At 32.8% G+C, this 27,830-nt stretch overlaps 1 protein-coding gene across 1 annotated transcript in view; it reads right to left on the bottom strand.

The window, feature by feature from the left end:
* Positions 1–25,859, bottom strand: part of LOC142335998 (uncharacterized) — a 28,601-nt gene extending 2,742 nt beyond the window's left edge. Inside the window, exons 1-4 of the mRNA XM_075384438.1 lie at positions 24,681–25,859; positions 11,897–13,474; positions 11,083–11,355; positions 10,618–10,840 (exon numbers count right to left, since the gene is read on the bottom strand). Coding sequence (XP_075240553.1) covers positions 10,618–10,840; positions 11,083–11,355; positions 11,897–13,474; positions 24,681–24,926 — 2,320 coding nt within the window. The 5' untranslated portion in view covers positions 24,927–25,859. The remainder of the gene's footprint in view (positions 1–10,617; positions 10,841–11,082; positions 11,356–11,896; positions 13,475–24,680) is intronic.
* Positions 25,860–27,830: the final 1,971 nt, after the last annotated feature.

Here is a 27,830-nt window from a genome sequence, read left to right as displayed (position 1 = left end):
GAGGTAAAGCGAAACATTTTTTTATTCGACGAAGTTAAAAAAAATAGGAGCGCTATCATAGCCGGCTGAGAAGATGAGGGCAGCTATTAAAAAACCAAGATCTGAACATCATAAATCTGAAAAATTGATTTTTCAATATTAAAAATTGGAATACCGTTATCCTCTATGGTCAAGAAAAAACATAACCGGCAGATCTATTCCCAGAACCAAGATTTTTCGACAAACAATTTTAAAGTGGGGACTAAATTGATGTCGTTTTGGAGCATAACGTACTCCTGTTTCGTAGTGAGACGACACTGGGGTTAGTATCAATACAAATAAGCATTTGAGATGGCAACTAAGATCAAAGTTCGAGTAACGGGCATCTAAGAATTCTATTTATGATTTCGTTTATTGATACTGACTCTGTTCATTTTGAATTGCTTCGCTGAGCAACTGCTGTCTAAAAAAACTTTTAGTACAAAAAGAGAAGAGTGAAACTAGCGCAGAGAAGTCAAAAGGATTTCAAGCAAAATTTTGAACAAGCTGTGAACTAAGGTAAAGGAAGAAAATTTAGCATGCAGAAGTAAAAAAAAAACATAACAGAACAAGTCCTGAAGTACAATTCAAACAATTTTCAATGACTAAAAGCTAGACCTAAAACGGACTATGAGTGAACCGGAAAAACTATTTCCAAAAAAAGATGAAAAACAAAAAACAGAAAATAATTATAAAAATGCCGCATATGTACAAAAAAACACCAGCGAGAAATCGGAACTTGGTTCAAACAAAAAACTAGGCTTAGAATAAACTAAAAATGGGTTGTTAAAACCATTTAAAAAAATCCGATCCAAAAAAATTAAAAAAACGGTTAAAATCAAAGTGAAATTTCCCCATGTGAACAAAAAAACCACTAGCGAGAAAGCGAATTTTTGTTCAAACACCGTTTTCTCACTCTACTTCAGAATTACAACGAAAAAAAATTCACAACTCAAAACCATTCGCATTTCGCTCCACTTCCTGTTTCGTCGTGACCAAAATTACTACTCCAATTTGACTTGAAAAATCATGAAAATGTGTGAACAGAAGATCTTAAAAAAAGCGCCCCAATAAAATTCAAATTCTTTGAATTGAAAAAAAAACATAGCAGAACAGGTCCTGAAATACAAACCAAAGAACAGAATGAAAAACATAGAACTATTGTACCTGACCAGCAGATCAGTAGAACAATGCCAGCCAAAACAATATTAAAAGAGAGAAACGATAATAATAAAAAAAAAACTAAAGAAAAAGTAATCATTGCTGAAACTCCAAACTTCAAGACCAAATTTGATCCATTCAAATACACCCATTAATCCAGGCACAAGCCTTGAAAGAAATTTACCGCCAATGAAGATAGAAAATAGATAAATATGACAAATAGTTCAATAAAATCAAAATTGCAAAATTTAGAGTTTCGAATTTACGCAATATTAAACAATTTTTGTCTCTGAAATCCAGTAACCTAAACAAGATTCATTGGTCCGTAAAACTCGAAAACTGAGAAAATGACAAAAAATGAGATATTAATTTCTTCAGAACCATTTCATTGTCTCCAAAGGCTATCCAGTGACTCAAGTTCAATTGGCAAAAAAAGATCGATAAACTAGGAACAGGACAAGAATTATCAGAAAACTTAACACTTTCAAATATTATCAAAAAATTGTAAAACTCGTGATTTTAGAAAGCTGAAAAACTTTTAGTTGGCCTCAGCAACTACGCAGTAACATACTGTCAAACCCAGGAGGAGGGTACCTGGCCTCTGAGGCAAATAATTATCAAGACAAACATTTAAGCAAAACTTAAAGAAGGGCAAATTTCATCAAAGAAATGAAAAAATGAGTACTATTAAAATATTGAAAACCATCCATTGCCAATAGAAAACATGCATCAACCTATCATCGAACCCTACATTTAGAGTTTCTCTAGCCCCTGGGTTTCACAAACTTATAAAAGGACGAAAGTTTTCAAAACAAACAAAATCAAGTTTCATAAAAACATTGGTAAAAATCGTCTTAAATTGTTAAAAATCATTCCATTGCTACCAGAATCTATGTTGTAACCTATTATCAAACCCATTAGAAATTATGCACTAGCCTTGTTTCAAATCCATAATATTGACCCCTGAAGCAGGAAAAACACAAACTGAAAATCAAAAAATAGTAGAATTCCGCATGTTTATCTTTGCAGTATCAAAACATATAGCAAAAAAGATGATCAGAAAAAGTACTAATAGCTTGCAAAAAACCTTTATTTGCTTCGAAAAACGTCAAGTTAAAACTGATCCAACAAAAAATGACAAAGAACGTGAAAAATTGCACTATTTCGGTCTCAAAAACTCCTAAACATAGCTGGCAGATCTGCAGTCTCAGAAAAGAGTAAAAAAAGAACAGACCAAAAAAACAGTCTTCATTGAAGGCTGAGATGTTATATTTTGATTAAGAATCTGTATAGGTTACTGCTGCTTCTATTAGGTGCTCTCAAATAACTCATTTAGAGTGACACACATTCACTTGACCTTATCTGTTTGAATTAAAATAAATAAAGGTCAATTTCAATGTCAGGAAGTCATTTTTGAGAGTGAGTTAAGTCATGTGGGACAAAAAATTTAACCACACGAAACACAAAACATAGCAGAACAGGTCCTGAAATACAAACCAAAGAACAGAATGAAAAACATAGAACTATTGTACCTGACCAGCAGATCAGTAGAACAATGCCAGCCAAAACAATATTAAAAGAGAGAAACGATAATAATAAAAAAAAAACTAAAGAAAAAGTAATCATTGCTGAAACTCCAAACTTCAAGACCAAACTTGATCCATTCAAATACACCCATTAATCCAGGCACAAGCCTTGAAAGAAATTTACCGCCAATAAAGATAGAAAATAGATAAATATGACAAATAGTTCAATAAAATCAAAATTGCAAAATTTAGAGTTTCGAATTTACGCAATATTAAACAATTTTTGTCTCTGAAATCCAGTAACCTAAACAAGATTAATTGGTCCGTAAAACTCGAAAACTGAGAAAATGACAAAAAATGAGATATTAATTTCTTCAGAACCATTTCATTGTCTCCAAAGGCTATCCAGTAACTCAAGTTCAATTGGCAAAAAAAGATCGATAAACTAGGAACAGGACAAGAATTATCAGAAAACTTAACACTTTCAAATATTATCAAAAAATTGTAAAACTCGTGATTTTAGAAAGCTGAAAACCTTTTAGTTGGCCTCAGCAACTACGCAGTAACATACTGTCAAACCCAGGAGGAGGGTACCTGGCCTCTGAGGCAAATAATTATCAAGACAAACATTTAAGCAAAACTTAAAGAAGGGCAAATTTCATCAAAGAAATGAAAAAATGAGTACTATTAAAATATTGAAAACCATCCATTGCCAATAGAAAACATGCATCAACCTATCATCGAACCCTACATTTAGAGTTTCTCTAGCCCCTGGGTTTCACAAACTTATAAAAGGACGAAAGTTTTCAAAAAAAACAAAATCAAGTTTCATAAAAACATTGGTAAAAATCGTCTTAAATTGTTAAAAATCATTCCATTGCTACCAGAATCTATGTTGTAACCTATTATCAAACCCATTAGAAATTATGCACTAGCCTTGTTTCAAATCCATAATATTGACCCCTGAAGCAGAAGTTAAAACTGATCCAACAAAAAATGACAAAGAACGTGAAAAATTGCACTATTTCGGTCTCAAAAACTCCTAAACATAGCTGGCAGATCTGCAGTCTCAGAAAAGAGTAAAAAAAGAACAGACCAAAAAAACAGTCTTCATTGAAGGCTGAGATGTTATATTTTGATTAAGAATCTGTATAGGTTACTGCTGCTTCTATTAGGTGCTCTCAAATAACTCATTTAGAGTGACACACATTCACTTGACCTTATCTGTTTGAATTAAAATAAATAAAGGTCAATTTCAGTGTCAGGAAGTCATTTTTGAGAGTGAGGTAAGTCATGTGGGACAAAAAATTTAACCACACGAAACACAAAACATAGCAGGACAAGTCCTGAAATATAATTCAAAGAATTGAATGCAAAACTTAGAATTACTCTACCTGACCAACAGGTCAATTGAACAAGGCCAGCCAAAATGAACAAAATCATCAAAAAAATGAGAAACAAGCAAACAAACTAAACAAAAATATAATCATTGCTAAAACTCTTGAAGCTTTTACCCCTAAAGCAAAAATTGATCCCTTAAAATATGCCTATTTCAAAAAACTTGTTCACAACCAATTTTTGTTTATGAAATCGGTCCAGTATTTTATATGCAAAACCTGAAAAAAATTCATTGGCCCTTGAAGATCGATTAGCTCCCAATAAACCAAAAAAATTAAAAAATGAAATCAATTGCAAATTCTAACGAAATGTTGCTGAAAAGCGTGATATTAATATCTTCAGAATCATTTCTGTGTCCCTAGAGGCTATCTAGTAATCCAATTCCAAGCCTTAAAAAATCATCGGCTCAAAGATCGATGGGCAATAATTTTCAAATTTCAAATTTCTACAAATAGAAATTCGTTCAGTGAAACACATTCAAGTGCCCCTACCAACTATTTAATAACATTATATCAAACCCAGGATTACTGTTGCAAAAAACCTGAAAAAAAACCAACTATTTAATAACATACTATCAAACCCAGGATTACTGTTGCAAAAAACCTGAAAAAAGACAAGTATGAAAATTGAAAAAAATTGCAAATTTTTCCGAAAGGTTTCTAAAATTCGAAAGGTTAAATTGTTGAAAACAAATCCATTGAAACTAACAACCATGCAGTAACTTTATATCCGACGGTGGAATAGGTTTTCTGGAGCTTGAAAATGGACAAATATCAAAAATGACAAAAACTTTAGGAAACCTTAAAATAAAGTGCAGATTTTATTTTAAAAATGCAGAATTCGAGACATTAGAATGTTGATAACCAATCCATTGTTACTAGAAAATATGCAGTGCCCTCCTAGCAAATCTTAAAGGAGATTCCCTGGCCCGTAAAGCTGGAAAAACTCAAAAAATGACAAATTTTCAAAAAAAACTTAAAAACTGCCAAAAATTAGTATCATTTTGCGTGTTTGTGTTTATAGTACCACAACATATAGCTCATAAAATGGCCATAACAAGTAATTTTGTCTCGCAAAATGCCTTCATCAACTCTTAAAAACTTCAAACTAAAACTAATCATACAAAAAACTCAAAAAAAATCACAAAAGAAAAATTGCACCATTTTTATCCCAAAAACTACTAAAAATGATCTTTTAACCTTAAGTTAAGTCCATCAGCTTCACCACTTTAATCACATGAAGGACTACTACAGCCCATTTGGGGCCTCTAATGAAAATCAGTACCCACTGGGCATTACCTGTTTATCCCGTTTTGAAAGATCAAAGTCATTGAAAAATGTGAACACATCTTAGAAAAAAACAGCGCCCCATTACAATTCAAATTCTTTGAATTGTAAAAATTTTGCTCCAATAAGAGAGAAAAATGACGTCACGGACGCGTTTCAGCTGGAATTGCATGAACGAATGAACAAAAAGCAGATTTAAAGTGGTTGTGACGTCATATGGTCGTAAAAAAAGTCTTTAAGAAATACAAAAAAAATAAGAGAAGGCCAATAATAGCCCCAGCTATCGCTGTGCGGCTATTAAAAGTGACATTTGAACTCAGGCCTTTCTAGCAGCTTCAACGCTCTAAGCACTTCAAGGACAACAAAAGCCAGCTTTAGACCTCTAATGAAACTTAATGCCCACGGGCCTTACCTGTTTATCTCGTTTTGAAAGATCAAAGTCATGAAAAATGTCTGAAACATCTTACAAAAAAGGCAGGAGCACCAATACAAGCCAATTCTTGGATTGTAAAAAAATAGGAGCACTTGAATAGCCGGTTGCTAAGCTGAGGCGGCTATTAACAAACAGATAAAAAATCACATAAAAATGAGAAATTTCAAACTCTCCGAATTTTTTTCTGAACGCGAAACAGTGATATCAATCACATCATCCAATTAATTGCTACAAGCTTTAAAAAGGTGCAACCACGCAAAAGGAGCATTAATTGCTCTTATAAGAAAGGAAACCGGAAGAAGAGGACAAAATAGCGTCGAAATCTGCGAAACAACAGCGGATTTACCCGGAACTGGCCGCTGAAAGTTATATATCCACGGAACAATATTCGTATTTTGGGACATTTTAGCTCTAAAAAGCTCCCGAAATTGCCATGTTATAATCATCTCTTTAGATGGATCCATTCACAATTCTTCTGAAAAATTGCAAACTCACAATTTTCACCTTGGAAACAGCAATAATAAATTTTTGAAAAGCGAACTCAACAAAACCCGCATGTAGGTAGACAAGCTAAAACTGCTCTTTTGGTTGGAGAAAGCGCAGAAGAAAACGTGAAAAAAAATAAGAATTTGTAAACGGTTTTAAAAAATGTAAGAATTTTGAACAGTGAACTGATTTGGAGTGGTATTTAAGTATCATGAATTGGGTAGATAATTCCAAAAATTTTATTTTGCTTTATCTGTACCCATGCGGTGTACGGATAAACCGCAACCCCCACATTTGTTTCTCTAAGAGCAATTTAGAAAAAATTGCCCCCATCGTTGGACTTTGAGGCCTGGCATGAAATAAAGAACGCCAATATAATTTTTAGCTTTCATAGCTATTAATAAAACCTGAAATAAAATCAGCATCTCAAAACCGAAATCTCAACTCGGAATAAGCATCTCAACTTTCGACTAACTCAAATTGTACACACCCACATTTCTCGGTCTATCTAAAACATGCAGAAAATAACTACCTTCTCTTTACTCTGCTCTCAGATTTTTCTCAGTAATCAGACTTTTCTTATGTTTTCACATTCGTCATTTCCTATAATTGTGGTAACTTCAAAGAAATTAGTTCATGATTTGAAAAAGCTACACGTCTTCTTAAAGCCATACACAAAACACTTCCAATTAAGTCGAGTGGGACCAACAAAACGTCGCTTCAATGCTATCAACATGGCTTCAATGCGTGTATTTTATCGAAAAAAGCTAATTAACAAGAAGATACAAATCAACAGTAAGCGAGGACAGATAACGAGATCAATCGACTCTGCTATTTCAATCTGCCCCTAATTACAAATTAACAATAACCACAACATAGATATTCGATTATATACCCAGCATCACTGTTCCGACCCCTCTTGAGGGGGAAGGAACTATATACTCAAACGTGTTTTTTTTTGTTCAGTCAATTTTGGCCCATCGATATATTCATCGTAGAGAGTTGAGACTGGTATCATTAGAAAGCTTGTCCAGCGTAGAATATGGAATTAAAAAGAATTTTTTAATTTTCGTTTTTTACAGGGAGTTATCGAGGTTTAAATTTTGAGAAAGTGGGAATTCCGGCGAGATTTTATTCAATTTTTCCGGAATTTTTGAATAAAACTTCGCCAATTTTGCTAAAATTTGTAAAATTTTTTGAAAATGTTGTTGATTTTTAATTGTAAAAACAAAAAAATCACAAGAACAATGTAGGCTATTTTTATTTTTTTTTCTGTCAAAAATTCTGGCTAAATATTTCAAAATTAAGACTTTCTTCAAAAACAGCACGAAATAAGTTTCTTTAGTCCATTTTGATTAAATTTACAGGAAGTACAGACCCAAACACCACTAACACAATTTTTGTGGACTCAAAAGGGGCTTTTTTTACTTCAAATTCCGTTAAGAGTGCTCTGTAATAAAAACTTTTTATTTTGCTAAATTGCCGTTTTTTGCTAAATTTATTCGTTGATTATCAAACACGCAGCATTTATTTGATTTTTTAACTAACAAAATATCAATATCTATAACATTCGAAAAAATAAGTGTTTCTAAAGAACAAACAGCATTAGCAAGGCTAGTTTTGGACCAATCTTGGACTGGTATAATCCAAAAATAATTCCGATTGTAAACAGTCGGTCTTTTTTATAAAAAAATTCGATCTCTTCTACAATAAATAAATAACAGAACAATTCAGAAAAAGCTCACTAATGATAGTTCCAATTGGGTTCCTAATTAGCTCCACATTATTGTATCTAGTTGATTACTTGAAAGCTTATGGTCGTTTTGACTTTTAAAAGTATTTGATTTTCAAAAAAATATTGACTTATTGAACTTTTGCAACTATTTTTCTCTTTCTTTGGTCAACTTGTAGCTTATGGTCCGCAATGAAAGAATGCTTTTTCTTTCTATTGAAATCAAATTCAATCTTTATTGCGGTTTTACGCCCTAAGTTATGGCTGCTGGCTTTGATACAACTAAATTTCAAATGTTCTTAATTTTTAGGTATTTGCCCATTTTTCACGTTTTCTAGTTTTGTCACATTGTCACTTTATTGACAGTTCATATATCACATTATTGGATTTCAAAATTAGGCATAATTCATATTATTAAAATGCTTGAAGATGTAGATTATGGTTTTAACGGCTTCGATACTACTTTCTCGAAAAATTTAATTGATATTTTTAATTTGTCTTTAACAGCCGTTTTTACTTTGTCTTCTTAGTCGTATGAAAATTTACTGTACAATGACCCGGTTTCATTGACTTTTCATGGAAGAATAGATGAGACGATATTCTGATTTTAGCAGATAGCTGATAGCTTTCATGACTCTGAAAACAATTGTTTTCCAAATAAAAAAAACTTTTCAACTTCGCAATTTTGTTCCTTTTATTGTCTGGTTGTTATCTAGTCTCGTTAATTACAGGCCAATTATGACATTATTGTTGTCAAAAGAAGGTTTCAAAAGGGGATTAGTGTCACGCTTTCTAATGTATTTAAAGAATTCGTTGACTTTACTGGCTCCGACACGAAAAAAAAAGTAAATTAATTTTTGATTTTTTTCATGTTTGACGTTCATTTGTAGGCATAATAATTGCAATTCTCATGGGCTTCTTTTGGAAGAATATACGTACCTAATTCATTCTTTTTGATCTGTAATTAATGGTGTTCATGTCTTATTTATGTAATATTTTTTTTTCGAAAACTAAATTGTTACCTATTTTGGAATTTTGTTTTCCATTTTTGTCGACTTGTTACCTAGCTCCATTAATGAGAGGTCACATAATAAATTACGGGTGGTTGCAGAAAGTGCAATTGAGCACATTTTGATGGCCATAGTATGGCTTTACTGTTTCAAAAGCGTTTTCTGCCAAGTTTTCTTTGATTTTTTGTTTGTTGTCTATATGTTCTTTTTGTAACCGAGTAAAAAACTGAATACCGGCAGCTCTTAATTCCTTCTATGGGAGCATTGGTAATTGTACACCTATGGGATATGTTATATGATTTCTAATGGTTTTCATTAATTCGAAATTAATTGTTTTAATAAAAAATAAGCGAACTTTTCAACTTTACTGTTTTTGTTCTCTATTGTTTAATTGTTACCAAGCCTTTTTTATTGACTATTTTCATATCTTTTCTGGTGAACTACATGCTATTTTTTTTAATATCAGTTTTATCTGACGGTATTTTGACTTTGTTATTAAGTTTTGTTTTTTAAAACGGACATGAAGTTTTTGATGTAATTAATTTTGTTGTTGCTGTTGTTTGATTTTGCTGTTCGTCTTGACTCGCTTTCTTAATATTTGCACATCTCATCAATCTAATGCGGCAATTTTACTCCACCACAGTTACTTGCTTTGGAGACTTTCGTTTCGTTCATACACCAATTTTTTTAAAAAAATACTTGAATTTTTGGATTTCTCTATGTTCCTCATTTGGTAGACAATCAAACCAAAATTGTGGATAAGCGGGGTCGGAACCTTATGTGCAAACGCACATTACCGAGTCGCCTTGTTTATATTAAAATTCAGTGCATCTTGAATTAACAACAATTGAATTAATGATATGGACATCCAAAAAAGTTAAGGCTAAGACCAGCGAAGGAAAAAAATTACTACTGTTAAGATTTTCCTGAGATTGACTAGTCATCATTTTGCAGTCGAAGTAAATTTTTGATTTTCAAGTATCTATGATGGCTGAATTTATTCGAAAATAAACCTTGTTAGTTCAAAACAATTGACTATATAGGAATTTTCTTTCCAGAAGACAAATTCAAGTCTGATGAAAAAACTCCAATTGTCCTCAATCTGTTATTAAGTTTGGCACGTCGATACCGGATTGAATTTTTATTGATGTTTCGTTTTCCAATGGGCTCTTCTAAGATCCAATTTCAGATCGGAACCTCTGGCTACCCTTACGCAAGATTGTTTAAAAGCAAAAAAAGACTACTACAAAAGTCTGGTGAGTGTTGACTATTTACAACTTTTAGAACAAATCTGAGAAGTTGGCAAATATGTAGTTCATAAACTCCGCATCTAACTTAAAAAAAGATAAGTTCATAAACTCCACCAAAAAGATAAATGAATTCAAGTCAAATATTATCAACCACCTCTTGGTCAACAGAAAACGTCAGAGTCGTCAATAAAAAATACTGAGCCTGTAAGTCTAGCTGCCTCGAAAAATTTCAGGAATACATTTGGAGGTTGTAATGCGAGAAAGTCGATTACTATATGGTGAAAAATGTCGAGAGCAAGGGATGAATTTCAACTAACCTAAAGAATCGGCTTGTGATCTGTTTCTGGGAGCATTGGCACCGTTACCTCTCCTCCTTCGTGGCTTCCTGGGCATCTTTGCAAAGTGACCTTTCCTCGCACGTTGCTCTATCTTGGGATCCGGAGAGTGGTTGTGCTCACCGCGCCTGAATGTGATGGTCTTCATCTCGAGGTCAGTGTGCATAATGGCAAAGCACAGCTTCTTCTTGCATCTCCAGTATACCTTAAAAGCAACTCAAATTATCAAAGGTACAAGGCTAAATTCTTAAATCAAAATTCACAATATATCAAACACATGCAAGTAGCCAACATTGTGCTATTTTAAAATACTTCCGGCCAAAAGGTACTTCATCTTCAGTCATATAACAAATTAAAATATTCGAACTTAAGTTTGAGCTCGATATTCACTTGAGCTGCAAAAATAAATAGCTAATGTTATATGGATTACCAATTCCAATTACGTACGCTTTTGGATGAGCATTTATCCTTGGAGAATATATGTCCGTCCTGCAGAACATGATTCCTTCCATCAGGAGCGTTGATGAGTATGAACTCATCCCTGATGCTATCTGGCATTTCCGGCAGTGGAGTTGGAACAGTGTTCCACAAAGGCCCTTCATCCACATCCAGATCTGGTTCCACCTCATAGTCCGGATCTGCCATCTCAGTCTCTTGTTCAGCGTCGCTTTCCGATTCCTCTTGATGAGGAACTTGCTGCTTGACCATCGTTACAGCACTCTAAAAGGAAGAAACATCTCAAAAGAAACCTAATTACCCCAAAATCTAGATGTTTTACCTTTTAAATTACCCCTAAATCGTGTCAGCGAATCATCTTTCGCAGAATGAAAAACTAAGCTAAATGCAAGATGTTCATAATTTCGAGCATTACAGCAATTTAATAGCGAATATAAAGTAAGCCGACAAACAAGAAAGAAGAATGTTATGTAACAAGTATGTAATCATTCAGAAATAAGAAAATGTTAACCGTTACAACCAAGATAACGCATTGTATTTGCAACTCAGGCTTTTTTCAGGATTGAGTGATTGCGAGCCCCAGCGTACCGCTGTCCATGGCCATGCGTCACAACCCCCGTCGGGATTAACCAGGATAACTCGGCAAAGCCGCGACGCGCAGAAAGCGCGCCCACCGGTCCGCCATGGACAAATTATAATAGGTCCGTATGTAAAATTGTCGTATTCCTTGATCTCTATTCAAAATAAAGCTTGCTTGACCACCACCCAATATAATGTTAAATTGTTATTGTAAAATGTGTCATACCTTGGGAGCAAGATTCGGTGACAACAGTACTGAAGACTTGTCGCCCGTTCGACTTCTGGATGAAACCAAATGAGAAACTTCCTTCTGATCCTCCTCAATCCCAGCATGTGAAGCGCTCACTCTCACATCTCCGTTGGTAGTCATGCATTGAGAGAAATCCAGAATTCCACCGGAAGAATTTCGTTCCGTTTTAACGTGCGATGCTTTTACAACAGTCTCGTCAGGCTTAACAGCAGGTGGCTTTCGTTTCAAAATGACACGCGATGTAGTCGCAGGACCTCCTGTACCGGGTGAATTCGGCTGATCCTTTGCTGCAACTTTGGCCATAACCTTGTTCAGATCCTGAACACCAGCGATGTTCTCGAGATTCAGGTTAGTGACCTCTGGCAGCGGCAGTGATCCCGCTAGATTTGAAAAATTCAACAAACTTTGTTGAACAATATCCGAAAATTGCTGCATGCTGGAGAACTTCAGAATTTGTGCAGCAAGCTCGACGTTCGAGGGAACTGGATCCAAGGTGGGAGCTTGGGACAACAAGGAACTGACGGAGACTTGACTTGGCAGCGATGTATCGACACTCCTCTCAACTGACGCAGCTCTATTTTCGTCATTGGCAAGTGTTCCCTTTTCAGCTGCGTCCAGTTCATGATTATGTTTGCCACCGCTTTTCAGAATCTGAGTTACTTCTTCATCTGTGTACAACGTATATCGGCAGAACTTCTGTTGGCATCTCCAAGACAGTAAGCCTTCACTGGTTGCCGGATCCAAGCGTCTGTATTTCCTCCCAAAACATTGGATCGCTTTGACGGCCTTGGTAAACTTATGGAAAATTGGTTGAAAGTTTTTATGCGGAAATGTTACGTTAGGGACAGTATTTACACTAGCAGCATTGCTAAGGAAGGAATCGTTATTGGAATTTGCGTACTGATGATTTGAGTTGTGATAAGCTTTGGTTTTGGCGTTTGACAAATCTAGCACCATGTCATTATTATCGTCATCATTGCCCATTTCAACATCGTCAAGAAAGCTCTCATCCGCGTCCAGACCCAGTAACGATGACAAATTGAACTCTCCCTGTTTCTGATTACCATTCAAGGCCGCTTTCCGCTTCCTTGACGATCCGTCTATGGATTCAAGCCCTGAAGACCCCGGCTGTTCGTCCTCGTACCGGGCTGCCATACTCGCAGCGATGGAACTTATGATAGATTCTGATGATTTTGCAAGCACGTTCGAAACTACTAAGTTTGCACTGTCAATGTTCAACTCGGTTTCACTCTTGGCTGCTCCCACAGTATTCTGTTTCGTTCGTTTAAACCTGTTTTGCAAATTGCCGTTGGTACTTCCAACAGGCTTTGAGGTATCAGCAGAAGTTTCACTTTTTTCACTCTGTGACTGGCTCGGACCCTCATTAGTTCCGCTTTGGTCCTTATTGGCTTCCGTTGGGGTAGTTGTGACCTCTGGGTTCTGATTTGGTTCGTGATTATGTTCTCCTAGCTCCTTCTTGATAAAGGTTCCTGCGGAGTCGGTGTGTACATACTTCGGACAGCCATACTTGCGTTTTCTACACACCCAGTATACCTGAAAAATAATTTACCCAATTGATTAGATTTTATAGCGTCTACCTGTACATGACAGACTATGGCAGTTAAATCGGCCGAATTATCCGTTAGAATCTCACAATATTCTTATTGCCTTACAATGCAACCCAACCACCCCCACCCTCGCTTGTTAAACTGTTAAACGTAACAACCCGAGCGGCAATAAATCACATAGATCAATTATGTATTACAGCGCATCTATTATACCAATTGAACCATCTCTATACTCGTGCTGTTAAATGCAACTTATTACCTGTCGGATGTACTTCGAAAATCGTGGCATCAAGTCGCAAAGGGATATCTCAAAATTTTTTTATCAAACTTTGGCTTACTTAACCACTGTTCCAATATTCGTCGTGCCTGCTTATCAGATGTAAGCCATACCTTCAGAAAGAAAACATTACACTATTAGGCCAACTCAAAGGAAGTCATTCAAACCACAAGATCATGATTCCGATTCACTGATACTCGTGTCAGAACAAGACTGGAGATCCAAATGATGTGAAAGAAAACCGAGAAGCCAAAACATTCTGACAACTGAAGAATCTTTTGTATAAACAAAAACGAAAGCAATTGCTTTCGGCTAACTAAATCAAGAAATTTTTTTCACGGGGATCATTTTGATTTAAAACCTGATTGGTGTGAAAAATGGTGTATTTTTCCTGATTTCGAAAAGGTGTAACAACAGTAAATATAGAAAAAGCTCATTTCATTTAACTAAAATTGTGTGAATTCCTCCCGAGTTTTCCAGATCATAAAGACAACTACTGCTTATATAGAAGCTGTCAACCACAACAAATTCTTAATTTCAAAAAATCCTCAAAAATAAAAAAAATGCATTGTGTTTATTAAGCTGCTAGTTTAAGAAAAAAATTGAAAGTATCCGAAGATCTAGAAATCAGCAGAACATGGCTAAAAACTTAACACATCAACGTTTGAGATAAATTGCGTATATGACCGAAAACTTCAGACTTTCAAGTTCGGAGGCAACTTTTACAGCAACGGAAACATTAGGTTCACTACAGCATTTCCTTTACAAAACACTTAAATTAAACCTAAATAAGCTAGGTAGGAACTGACATTCAATGACAACAAACACCGTGTTAAATGACTTGCTCAACTCTTACACCGATGGACACGAAGGACAAAGAAACGATTGAACTTTTAGTTTAAATGATGGAATCTGAATAATTAGAAAGTTGGAGGAAAGGATAAGACATCCTTCAAAAATAAAATATTAAAAACGTAATTCGCATAAACGCATATGAAAAAAAGCGTAGCTTTTTCATTGAGTTAGGAAACGATTTTTCTTCCAAAAATGCGTAAAAGACTAGCGAAAAACAATCCTTAAGTTAACTGAGGGTTCTATGTGGCATATAATTTTCTTATTTGACTGAAAACTGATTGAATTAACGAATTACAGAATCTATCAGCAAGATTTAATTAAGATGCACAAAACGTCAGTAGTTCAATTACTAAAATTTCAAAAACTTTCATTTTATAATTTCTTCGATTTGTCACGTAAACATGGAAACAAACAATTGGGGTTTCTTTAATTTGAATTTTACAGATTTTAAAAAAATGAGTTAAAATTAAACTTAAACAAATTCCTTCCCGCATTGACCACATGGAGAAAACAATCGATTTAATTGCATTAAACTTAACACTACATCATTTTTCTAAAGAAAATTGTTTGTTACTCTACTTTTCTTCTTGAAACCCAACAAAATCCTTTTCAATTGTTTTTATTTAGAGAGCCTTTCCGGATTAAAAATTCTTTCAAAAATGACCAATCAGAGTTAAGCTACATTGAGAAAATTATATCTCTACGCTATATAAATCGCTTAAAACTTGTTTGCTGCAAAATAAGGTCTGTACATTTACACATAATTCAACGATAATTCAACCCGAAACGATGGACAAAGAAACGATTGAACTTTTAGTTTAAATGATGGAATCGGAATAATTAGAAAGTTGGAGGAAAGGATAAGACATCCTTCAAAAATAAAATATTAAAAACGTAATTCGCATAAACGCATATGAAAAAAAGCGTAGCTTTTTCATTGAGTTAGGAAACGATTTTTTTCCAAAAATGCGCAAAAGACTAGCGAAAAACAATCCTTAAGTTAACTGAGGGTTCTATGTTGCATATAATTTTCTTATTTGACTGAAAACTAATTGAATTAACGAATTACAGAATCTATCAGCAAGATTTAATTAAGATGCACAAAACGTCAGTAGTTCAATTACTAAAATTTCAAAAACTTTCATTTTATAATTTCTTCGATTTGTCACGTAAACATGGAAACAAACAATTTGGGTTTGTTTAATTTTAATTGTACAGATTTTAAAAAAATGAGTTAAAATTAAACTTAAACAAATTCCTTCCCGCATTGACCACATGGAGAAAACAATCGATTTAATTGCATTAAACTTAACACTACATTATTTTTCTAAAGAAAATTGTTTGTTACTCTACTTTTCTTCTTGAAACCCAACAAAATCCTTTTCAATTGTTTTTATTTAGAGAGCCTTTCCGGATTATAAATTCTTTCAAAAATGACTAATCAGAGTTAAGCTACATTGAGAAAATTATATCTCTACGCTTTATAAATCGCTTAAAACTTGTTTGCTGCAAAATAAGGTCTGTACATTTACACATAATTCAACCAAAATTAACACTACATCATTTTTCTAAAGAAAATTGTTTGTTACTCTACTTTTCTTCTTGAAACCCAACAAAATCCTTTTCAATTGTTTTTATTTAGAGAGCCTTTCCGGATTATAAATTCTTTCAAAAAAGACCAATCAGAGTTAAGCTACATTGAGAAAATTATATCTCTACGCTATATAAATCGCTTAAAACTTGTTTGCTGCAAAATAAGGTCTGTACATTTACACATAATTCAACCATAATTGAACCCGAAACGAAGGACAAAGAAACGATTGAACTTTTAGTTTAAATGATGGAATCTGAATAATTAGAAAGTTGGAGGAAAGGATAAGACATCCTTCAAAAATAAAATATTAAAAACGTAATTCGCATAAACGCATATGAAAAAAAGCGTAGCTTTTTCATTGAGTTAGGAAACGATTTTTTTCCAAAAATGCGCAAAAGACTAGCGAAAAACAATCCTTAAGTTAACTGAGGGTTCTATGTTGCATATAATTTTCTTATTTGACTGAAAACTAATTGAATTAACGAATTACAGAATCTATCAGCAAGATTTAATTAAGATGCACAAAACGTCAGTAGTTCAATTACTAAAATTTCAAAAACTTTCATTTTATAATTTCTTCGATTTGTCACGTAAACATGGAAACAAACAATTGGGGTTTCTTTAATTTGAATTGTACAGATTTTAAAAAAATGAGTTAAAATTAAACTTAAACAAATTCCTTCCCGCATTGACCACATGGAGAAAACAATCGATTTAATTGCATTAAACTTAACACTACATCATTTTTCTAAAGAAAATTGTTTGTTACTCTACTTTTCTTCTTGAAACCCAACAAAATCCTTTTCAATTGTTTTTATTTAGAGAGCCTTTCCGGATTATAAATTCTTTCAAAAATGACTAATCAGAGTTAAGCTACATTGAGAAAATTATATCTCTACGCTTTATAAATCGCTTAAAACTTGTTTGCTGCAAAATAAGGTCTGTACATTTACACATAATTCAACCAAAATTAACACTACATCATTTTTCTAAAGAAAATTTTTTGTTACTCTACTTTTCTTCTTGAAACCCAACAAAATCCTTTTCAATTGTTTTTATTTAGAGAGCCTTTCCGGATTATAAATTCTTTCAAAAATGACCAATCAGAGTTAAGCTAAATTGAGAAAATTATATCTCTACGCTATATAAATCGCTTAAAACTTGTTTGCTGCAAAATAAGGTCTGTACATTTACACATAATTCAACGATAATTCAACCCGAAACGATGGACAAAGAAACGATTGAACTTTTAGTTTAAATGATGGAATCGGAATAATTAGAAAGTTGGAGGAAAGGATAAGACATCCTTCAAAAATAAAATATTAAAAACGTAATTCGCATAAACGCATATGAAAAAAAGCGTAGCTTTTTCATTGAGTTAGGAAACGATTTTTTTCCAAAAATGCGCAAAAGACTAGCGAAAAACAATCCTTAAGTTAACTGAGGGTTCTATGTTGCATATAATTTTCTTATTTGACTGAAAACTAATTGAATTAACGAATTACAGAATCTATCAGCAAGATTTAATTAAGATGCACAAAACGTCAGTAGTTCAATTACTAAAATTTCAAAAACTTTCATTTTATAATTTCTTCGATTTGTCACGTAAACATGGAAACAAACAATTTGGGTTTGTTTAATTTTAATTGTACAGATTTTAAAAAAATGAGTTAAAATTAAACTTAAACAAATTCCTTCCCGCATTGACCACATGGAGAAAACAATCGATTTAATTGCATTAAACTTAACACTACATTATTTTTCTAAAGAAAATTGTTTGTTACTCTACTTTTCTTCTTGAAACCCAACAAAATCCTTTTCAATTGTTTTTATTTAGAGAGCCTTTCCGGATTATAAATTCTTTCAAAAATGACTAATCAGAGTTAAGCTACATTGAGAAAATTATATCTCTACGCTTTATAAATCGCTTAAAACTTGTTTGCTGCAAAATAAGGTCTGTACATTTACACATAATTCAACCAAAATTAACACTACATCATTTTTCTAAAGAAAATTGTTTGTTACTCTACTTTTCTTCTTGAAACCCAACAAAATCCTTTTCAATTGTTTTTATTTAGAGAGCCTTTCCGGATTATAAATTCTTTCAAAAAAGACCAATCAGAGTTAAGCTACATTGAGAAAATTATATCTCTACGCTATATAAATCGCTTAAAACTTGTTTGCTGCAAAATAAGGTCTGTACATTTACACATAATTCAACCATAATTGAACCCGAAACGAAGGACAAAGAAACGATTGAACTTTTAGTTTAAATGATGGAATCTGAATAATTAGAAAGTTGGAGGAAAGGATCAGACATCCTTCAAAAATAAAATATTAAAAACGTAATTCGCATAAACGCATATGAAAAAAAGCGTAGCTTTTTCATTGAGTTAGGAAGGAATTTTTTTCCAAAAATGCGCAAAAGACTAGCGAAAAACAATCCTTAAGTTAACTGAGGGTTCTATGTGGCATATAATTTTCTTATTTGACTGAAAACTGATTGAATTAACGAAAAGCAAGATTTAATTAAGATGCACAAAACGTCAGTAGTTCAATTACTAAAATTTCAAAAACTTTCATTTTATAATTTCTTCGATTTGTCACGTAAACATGGAAACAAACAATTTGGGTTTGTTTAATTTTAATTGTACAGATTTTAAAAAAAATGAGTTAAAATTAAACTTAAACAAATTCCTTCCCGCATTGATCACATGGAGAAAACAATCGATTTAATTGCATTAAACTTAACACTACATCATTTTTCTAAAGAAAATTGTTTGTTACTCTACTTTTCTTCTTGAAACCCAACAGAATCCTTTTCAATTGTTTTTATTTAGAGAGCTTTTCCGGATTAAAAATTCTTTCAAAAATGACCAATCAGAGTTAAGCTACATTGAGAAAATTATATCTCTACGCTATATAAATCGCTTAAAACTTGTTTGCTGCAAAATAAGGTCTGTACATTTACACATAATTCAACCATAATTCAACCCGAAACGATGGACAAAGAAACGATTGAACTTTTAGTTTAAATGATGGAATCTGAATAATTAGAAAGTTGGAGGAAAGGATAAGACATCCTTCAAAAATAAAATATTAAAAACGTAATTCGCATAAACGCATATGAAAAAAAGCGTAGCTTTTTCATTGAGTTAGGAAGGAATTTTTTTTCCAAAAATGCGCAAAAGACTAGCGAAAAACAATCCTTAAGTTAACTGAGGGTTCTATGTTGCATATAATTTTCTTATTTGACTGAAAACTAATTGAATTAACGAATTACAGAATCTATCAGCAAGATTTAATTAAGATGCACAAAACGTCAGTAGTTCAATTACTAAAATTTCAAAAACTTTCATTTTATAATTTCTTCGATTTGTCACGTAAACATGGAAACAAACAATTTGGGTTTGTTTAATTTTAATTGTACAGATTTTAAAAAAATGAGTTAAAATTAAACTTAAACAAATTCCTTCCCGCATTGACCACATGGAGAAAACAATCGATTTAATTGCATTAAACTTAACACTACATTATTTTTCTAAAGAAAATTGTTTGTTACTCTACTTTTCTTCTTGAAACCCAACAAAATCCTTTTCAATTGTTTTTATTTAGAGAGCCTTTCCGGATTATAAATTCTTTCAAAAATGACTAATCAGAGTTAAGCTACATTGAGAAAATTATATCTCTACGCTTTAAAAATCGCTTAAAACTTGTTTGCTGCAAAATAAGGTCTGTACATTTACACATAATTCAACCAAAATTAACACTACATCATTTTTCTAAAGAAAATTGTTTGTTACTCTACTTTTCTTCTTGAAACCCAACAAAATCCTTTTCAATTGTTTTTATTTAGAGAGCCTTTCCGGATTATAAATTCTTTCAAAAATGACCAATCAGAGTTAAGCTACATTGAGAAAATTATATCTCTACGCTATATAAATCGCTTAAAACTTGTTTGCTGCAAAATAAGGTCTGTACATTTACACATAATTCAACCATAATTGAACCCGAAACGAAGGACAAAGAAACGATTGAACTTTTAGTTTAAATGATGGAATCTGAATAATTAGAAAGTTGGAGGAAAGGATAAGACATCCTTCAAAAATAAAATATTAAAAACGTAATTCGCATAAACGCATATGAAAAAAAGCGTAGCTTTTTCATTGAGTTAGGAAGGAATTTTTTTTCCAAAAATGCGCAAAAGACTAGCGAAAAACAATCCTTAAGTTAACTGAGGGTTCTATGTGGCATATAATTTTCTTATTTGACTGAAAACTGATTGAATTAACGAAAAGCAAGATTTAATTAAGATGCACAAAACGTCAGTAGTTCAATTACTAAAATTTCAAAAACTTTCATTTTATAATTTCTTCGATTTGTCACGTAAACATGGAAACAAACAATTTGGGTTTGTTTAATTTTAATTGTACAGATTTTAAAAAAAAAATGAGTTAAAATTAAACTTAAACAAATTCCTTCCCGCATTGACCACATGGAGAAAACAATCGATTTAATTGCATTAAACTTAACACTACATCATTTTTCTAAAGAAAATTGTTTGTTAATCTACTTTTCTTCTTGAAACCCAACAAAATCCTTTTCAATTGTTTTTATTTAGAGAGCTTTTCCGGATTAAAAATTCTTTCAAAAATGACCAATCAGAGTTAAGCTACATTGAGAAAATTATATCTCTACGCTATATAAATCGCTTAAAACTTGTTTGCTGCAAAATAAGGTCTGTACATTTACACATAATTCAACCATAATTCAACCCGAAACGATGGACAAAGAAACGATTGAACTTTTAGTTTAAATGATGGAATCTGAATAATTAGAAAGTTGGAGGAAAGGATAAGACATCCTTCAAAAATAAAATATTAAAAACGTAATTCGCATAAACGCATATGAAAAAAAGCGTAGCTTTTTCATTGAGTTAGGAAACGATTTTTTTTTCCAAAAATGCGCAAAAGACTAGCGAAAAACAATCCTTAAGTTAACTGAGGGTTCTATGTGGCATATAATTTTCTTATTTGACTGAAAACTGATTGAATTAACGAATTACAGAATCTATCAGCAAGATTTAATTAAGATGCACAAAACGTCAGTAGTTCAATTACTAAAATTTCAAAAACTTTCATTTTATAATTTCTTCGATTTGTCACGTAAACATGGAAACAAACAATTTGGGTTTGTTTAATTTTAATTGTACAGATTTTAAAAAAATGAGTTAAAATTAAACTTAAACAAATTCCTTCCCGCATTGACCACATGGAGAAAACAATCGATTTAATTGCATTAAACTTAACACTACATCATTTTTCTAAAGAAAATTGTTTGTTACTCTACTTTTCTTCTTGAAACCCAACAAATTTATTTAGAGAGCCTTTCCGCATTAAAAATTCTTTCAAAAATGAACAATCAGAGTTAAGCTACATTGAGAAAATTATATCTCTACGCTATATAAATCGCTTAAAACTTGTTTGCTGCAAAATAAGGTCTGTACATTTACACATAATTCAACCATAATTCAACCCGAAACGAAGGACAAAGAAACGATTGAACTTTTACTTTAAATGATGGAATCTGAATAATTAGAAAATTGGAGGAAAGGATAAGACATCCTTCAAAAATAAAATATTAAAAACGTAATTCGCATAAACTCATATAAAAAAAAGCGTAGCTTTTTCATTGAGTTAGGAAACGATTTTTTTTCCAAAAATGCGCAGACTAGCGAAAAACAATCCTTAAGTTAACTAAGGGTTCTATGTGGCATATAATTTTCTTATTTGACTGAAAACTGATTGAATTAACGAATTACAGAATCTATCAGCAAGATTTAATTAAGATGCACAAAACGTCAGTAGTTCAATTACTAAAATTTCAAAAACTTTCATTTTATAATTTCTTCGATTTGTCACGTAAACATGGAAACAAATAATTTGGGTTTGTTTAATTTTAATTGTACAGATTTAAAAAAAATGAGTTAAAATTAAACTTAAACAAATTCCTTCCCGCATTGACCACATGGAGAAAACAATCGATTTAATTGCATTAAACTTAACACTACATTATTTTTCTAAAGAAAATTGTTTGTTACTCTACTTTTCTTCTTGAAACCCAACAAAATCCTTTTCAATTGTTTTTATTTAGAGAGCCTTTCCCGATTATAAATTCTTTCAAAAATGACCAATCAGAGTTAAGCTACATTGAGAAAATTATATCTCTACGCTATATAAATCGCTTAAAACTTGTTTGCTGCAAAAAAAGGTCTGCACATTGACACATAATTCAACCAAAAATTTTCATATAATTTAATTGAAAGGATTTCTGAGGGATAGTTTTTCTTTATTTAGCTCAAATTGACAGAAAATCTTATCGCTGGTTATCAAAACTTGTACATCCGTTGACAACGCTTTTACAGTTAAGGTTCTGTTCATTCTATTCTGATCCACAATTTAACTGATTGATTATATATTGACAAAATATAATTAATTCCTTCGTCTATGTTTTAGAAGCCGACAGTTTTAGAGATCTTCATTCCTTTCTCCTTGCATCCAGCCTCCAGTCTAAAGGTCTGTTCATTCTATTCTGATCCACAATTTAACTGATTGATTATAAATTGACAAAATATAATTAACTCCTTTGGTTATGTTTCAGAAGCCGACAGTTTCAGTGACTGATGAATGATCTTGTTCTGAGCTTGCTATTTTTCCGATCGATTCGTGATGTCTGCTGATGTTCTTCATAAAAGGTTAGATCGCTAAATTTAAAAAATCTTGTTACCAAAAAATGTCTTCAAAATTTTTCAGTTTGGTTTTATCAAAAGAATTTGTTGCATTCCCGACTACTGTTCCCTCTATGAAAGGTATAAATACAACAAAATTATTTATTTTTTCATTTTGCTTCATCATTAATTAATTAAACAAAAAATTTCAAAGAATCTTTTTCAAAAGAAATCTTTTTTGTTTAATTCGTTCTTTTTTTGTTAACAGAGATCTCCATGAGGCGTTCGACGATTGAAGACATTATGACTTGAGGAGCAAGGCAGGGTAAAAGCAAAAATCAAACTGAAACTCTTCGGAGCCCGAAACTTAGCTGAAATTTCTTGTAAATCTTCATAAATTTATAATTTTATGAAACCTTTACCAATTATTTCTTAGTTTCGATGTCCAACATTGTTCCCACAATACAAACAGGTTTAGTCAAACAAAGTATTTACGAGTATTTATGGGGTCGAGAAAGTCCATTTAAAACCACTTTACGATTTTAAAACGATTATTTTGATGCCACTTAGATCGATTTAAATGTAGATCGATTTAAAGGTTATAGGGACAAATTTTGGTTATAATAAATCAATTTTCTGTAACAAAATCTCTTTAAATACTTTGTTTTCTATTTGTTCTCAATGCGGGTTGTCAAAAAGACCAAATTCAACAGCTCTTATTAACGATTTCCTATTCGGTAACATTTTCTTGAAAAAAAATTATATCTGAATCTAGAGCTACACTGAGTGGTGCTGAATTAACTGGTAGAGTACAATTTAAATTTAGAAAAACAGATCAGACGCTTATTTGTTTGTTACTGCTCGCGTTTAAACTGACTGCTGTAAATTGTTTATGCAAATTACTGTCCGTGTCTGTTTAAAATAAAATTTCTGTGCAGCTGATTGCACTTGTTCGGGAAATTTTAACGGTCGGAAAATTTGTTTTATATTGCGAAATAATTGACAGTAAAGTCGGTTTTAGATCTGTTAAAATTATATCAAAATTAGATATCAATTAAAATCAAGATTGCTCTGAAAAAATAGCTTTAATTTGAGATTCGCAAATCTGAAAATCAAGAGAGATTTTCCTCTCAGAACAAGAGCAAATTTGTTCACAAACTTGAGAATTATATTGGAACAATCTGTGCTACGCACAGTCTCCGACGCCCCGTCTTGATCTGTCAGTGTACAGTTTGGCAATTTGCCAAATTTTAGCCAATGTATATTGATTTAGAGAATGGCGAAAATGGATGTTTCAGAATTCAATATTTGGGAACTCAATTCCACCATCTTTTTTTGAAATGTTGGAACAAGAAAGAAGGTCATGATTATGGAACAAAATCTCTCGTTTGAGTCTTGGTGCGTGTTTAAACAGGAAATGAAAGTGACCCGGTAAAACAACCACATACCAACAAGAAACTATATCAGCATCAGACAATCCGTGATATGCTCGAAATAAAATTTTTGTAAACATAAAATTGAAGATGCATTGTAAAAAAAATCACTCGAGGTATCAGTAACAATTTAAATCACGGTAAATATAATGATGAATAAAAATCGTCTTGTCACTTGTCATCCAAACGAAACAAAGCGTAAAAAACTACATAGAACTGGTTCGGAAAACAAGACAATTAAAATAGAGGTTAGCTATCAGCTTAGTTTCAGCTATCACTAAGATGAGAGGACAACAATTAACTTACCGTTTTACCAGTAGAACAATTCCTGACCAGTTTGTGACCATCTTTGACGACATGGGGAATACTCTCTGTGAGATCCAACGTGTACCCGTTACCCAAACTCCGTCTCAGAGCCTTAACATTTACAGCCACTGGAGAGGTGCTCCCACTAGGCTTCGAACCAGAGCTTGCTGAATCGGAGGACTGCTGGATTGCCGAGTTTGACAAACTGCCATAACGCAGCGCCTTGGCTGGTGATAGCATCATCATAGCTAAGATGTATATATGCAGAAAACAACCGTTGTCGTTTCTATCGCTTTAGCTGTTAATTTTTAATTAATGCAGTCACGTTTATTCGATACCAAGTTATGAGACAAAAATGCTGACTTGTGTAAATTTCGAATAGAATTTGAATCGATGGTAATAATTTGGAGTAATTTAGCTGTTTGCTACAATTTCGAAGGCATTAAAAGCATTGCTGTATTTTTGCAGTTTGTTTTTGTTAGTTAGTTGGCTGCGAAGCTATAGGAGTAAGTTGCATTGTGACGTTACATTCGAACTAAACTGAAACAAGAGCAAGATGGCATTAAATAAAGTAACTTATCGAATATTATGGATATGCGTTTTGTTCTACAATTAAGTTGATGCAAGAGTAGTAAATAAATAAGAGGGAAAAATGAAAGAAAGAAACCAGCAATATGTTTGCCGTATTTTACTAGGAAGTAATTTCGAAAATTAAGCTGCACAATTTGTGGAATTTGGTGAATATAAAAAAGAACGGCAAAAAAGGTATATATGTATTTGGAAGTGATAAAATACAAGACGTTTTACATAGAATCAAAAATAGAGAGCATTATAGAATGCAAGTATTGATTTGTGGCTGGCGACTTTAAACTGGGAATAATCGAAAATGGCAAAATGGTTGACTATTTTATTAATTCAAAACAACTTTTCTCTCTCACTCAACCAAACCAACGCCACAAAGTCACAAAAAGAAATAATGCGCTAGAAAGAAAGAAATGCACGAAAGCTAGAGCTTATTTTTCGCTACTTCCTATGAATTAAAGACATAAAATATAAAGAAAGTAGCAAACATACATCTATGCGTACATAAGCAAACTGAATAGTGCATACGTGCCTATGCGAAATGAATTGAAATGAAATACATTTAACATATATTACGTGACTTTTTTGGCAATTCTTACTCTTTCGCACGCACACACATACACGCACGCACTGAGTGACTGATTTACTAGCTACAGTTCAATAGAATAGTTAGTTCTTTTTAGCATCTATCTATTTAGTTTAGTTAGTGTTAGTTATGCGCCGGCCGGCCGCGTTCAAATCTCGAAATCGAAGCAAGCAACAAAGCCACCCCACCCCGGCCGCGGACAGGGGGAGTAATAAGTAAGCAAGCGACGCAGTTCTGAATATATCTATGATTCAGGACAATTTAGCCCTGGTCAAAGAAAATAACAGGGCAGCAAATCCCTTAGAGTTTGCTAAGCTATTTAGGTGAAGGTAGAGGTAGGTTAAGTTGGTTGAACTCTATCGAAAGAAAAAGGCAAAGATTTTGTGACATATATTATTCAACTGCAATTCGAATGTTGCGGTGCAATGCTCGCGAGCAATCTAAGGTTGAGTAGAAAGAATAAGAAAGAGGGGGGATATTATTTAGAAATACTGCTGCTGCTACTACTATTGCTAACAAAGAGAGAGAAGGCGACAGGCTAAAGAGGAATTTTTGTAAAATAAAATGAAAAGGGAAAAGAAAGAAAGAAAGAAACAATTGCCTGAGCTTGGCTGATGCATGCCGAAAACATAAAGAGCATATTACGTATTTAACAAGAAACATACATATAGCATATTAACGTACATCACACACGTATGATACGATATTTCTCTCTTATTTCTTTCTGTCTTTCTCTAACACATTTTACTCTCTTTCTGGCCAAAGCCACGATACGAAGCAATGCACCGCTTGTTGTTATCAACGTGTGTTACTACTGAAGAAAGAATTGAAGCTATGATAAAGACGGAAAGAAAGTATAGAAAATACATAGTATAAAAACGGAGGAGAGAGAGCTAAGAAACACAAGATATGCCACTCTTGTAGAGTATGCATAGCTGCGATTACGATATAGAAAAAAAAACAGAAGGAAAGAGCGCATACGTTTGGATTTTTTGGGACAAAAACAGAACTAGAGCGTACAAATCCACCGCGAACGAGTTCTATATGGAACAGTTTTAAAGACATTTCATTATTCAAATTTCTCCAACTACACTTTTCCCTCCGTTAACAAACAACACGCAGCTTCTACTCTCGAATGTTCATCACTTTTGTCCGTTTTCTCCCTTTTATGCTAGAAAGTGAGCTTAGCAAGAATAATAATCGCACACAATGAAATAAACGCAGATTTTTCATTCGATATAGAGTAATAGATTTCCCGTTTCGAATGTGGCTAAAAACAGGAGTTCACGTTAAATGCTAAGATGTATGTAACAACTATGCAAAATTTAAAAGGCAGCCTAAAACTTTCGCTTCGCTGACTTTCAGTAGGGAAAAGCAACTTAAATACTCTTTTATCAACCCATGGAATTATTATTTAATGAAAACAATATCTGAAGGAAACGCATGGAAAATAAGTTTATCAAAAGCAAAATAGCAAAAATACAGCATGATTTCAGAAAAGAAACGTTCTATTTATAAAAGGCGTTCAAAATCAAATTAACAAGGTACACTTTGAGGTTAAACAAATTGGTTAGAAAATATGACGGATTAAATGAAGGAGTATTTTGACCACGAGCCTTCGAAGTCAAAAACTCAGCATTGATATGTAATTTTTATAGTACTCATGTTCGGCTGACAAAAATAATTTTATATCTAATTCCAGAGTCCATGTCAGTTGTTCGAGTACAATAAATATTATTGTGGTAACCCTACAAAATTATTTGGGGGTCAGGAACTTTATACCAGCCCTACTTTTGTTGAGCCAATTTTAGCAGATCGATATCTTCTGCGGAGAGATACAAACGTGGTATCATCAAGAAATCCAAAAGAAAAACTTAATCGATTGTTGAAAAGATATTTCCAATTTTTCATTTCTCGAGATATAAAGGTTTAAAATTCTCAAATTTTTTCATCTTTGCCTTTTACTTTTCAATTAAATTTAA

The sequence above is a fragment of the Convolutriloba macropyga genome, chromosome 3 (genome assembly GCF_964194025.1).
Source record: "Convolutriloba macropyga chromosome 3, txConMacr16.3, whole genome shotgun sequence".
Lineage (NCBI taxonomy): Eukaryota > Metazoa > Xenacoelomorpha > Acoela > Convolutidae > Convolutriloba > Convolutriloba macropyga.
Note: the sequence above shows the minus strand (reverse complement) of the source record. Positions and strands in the feature narration are given on the sequence as shown.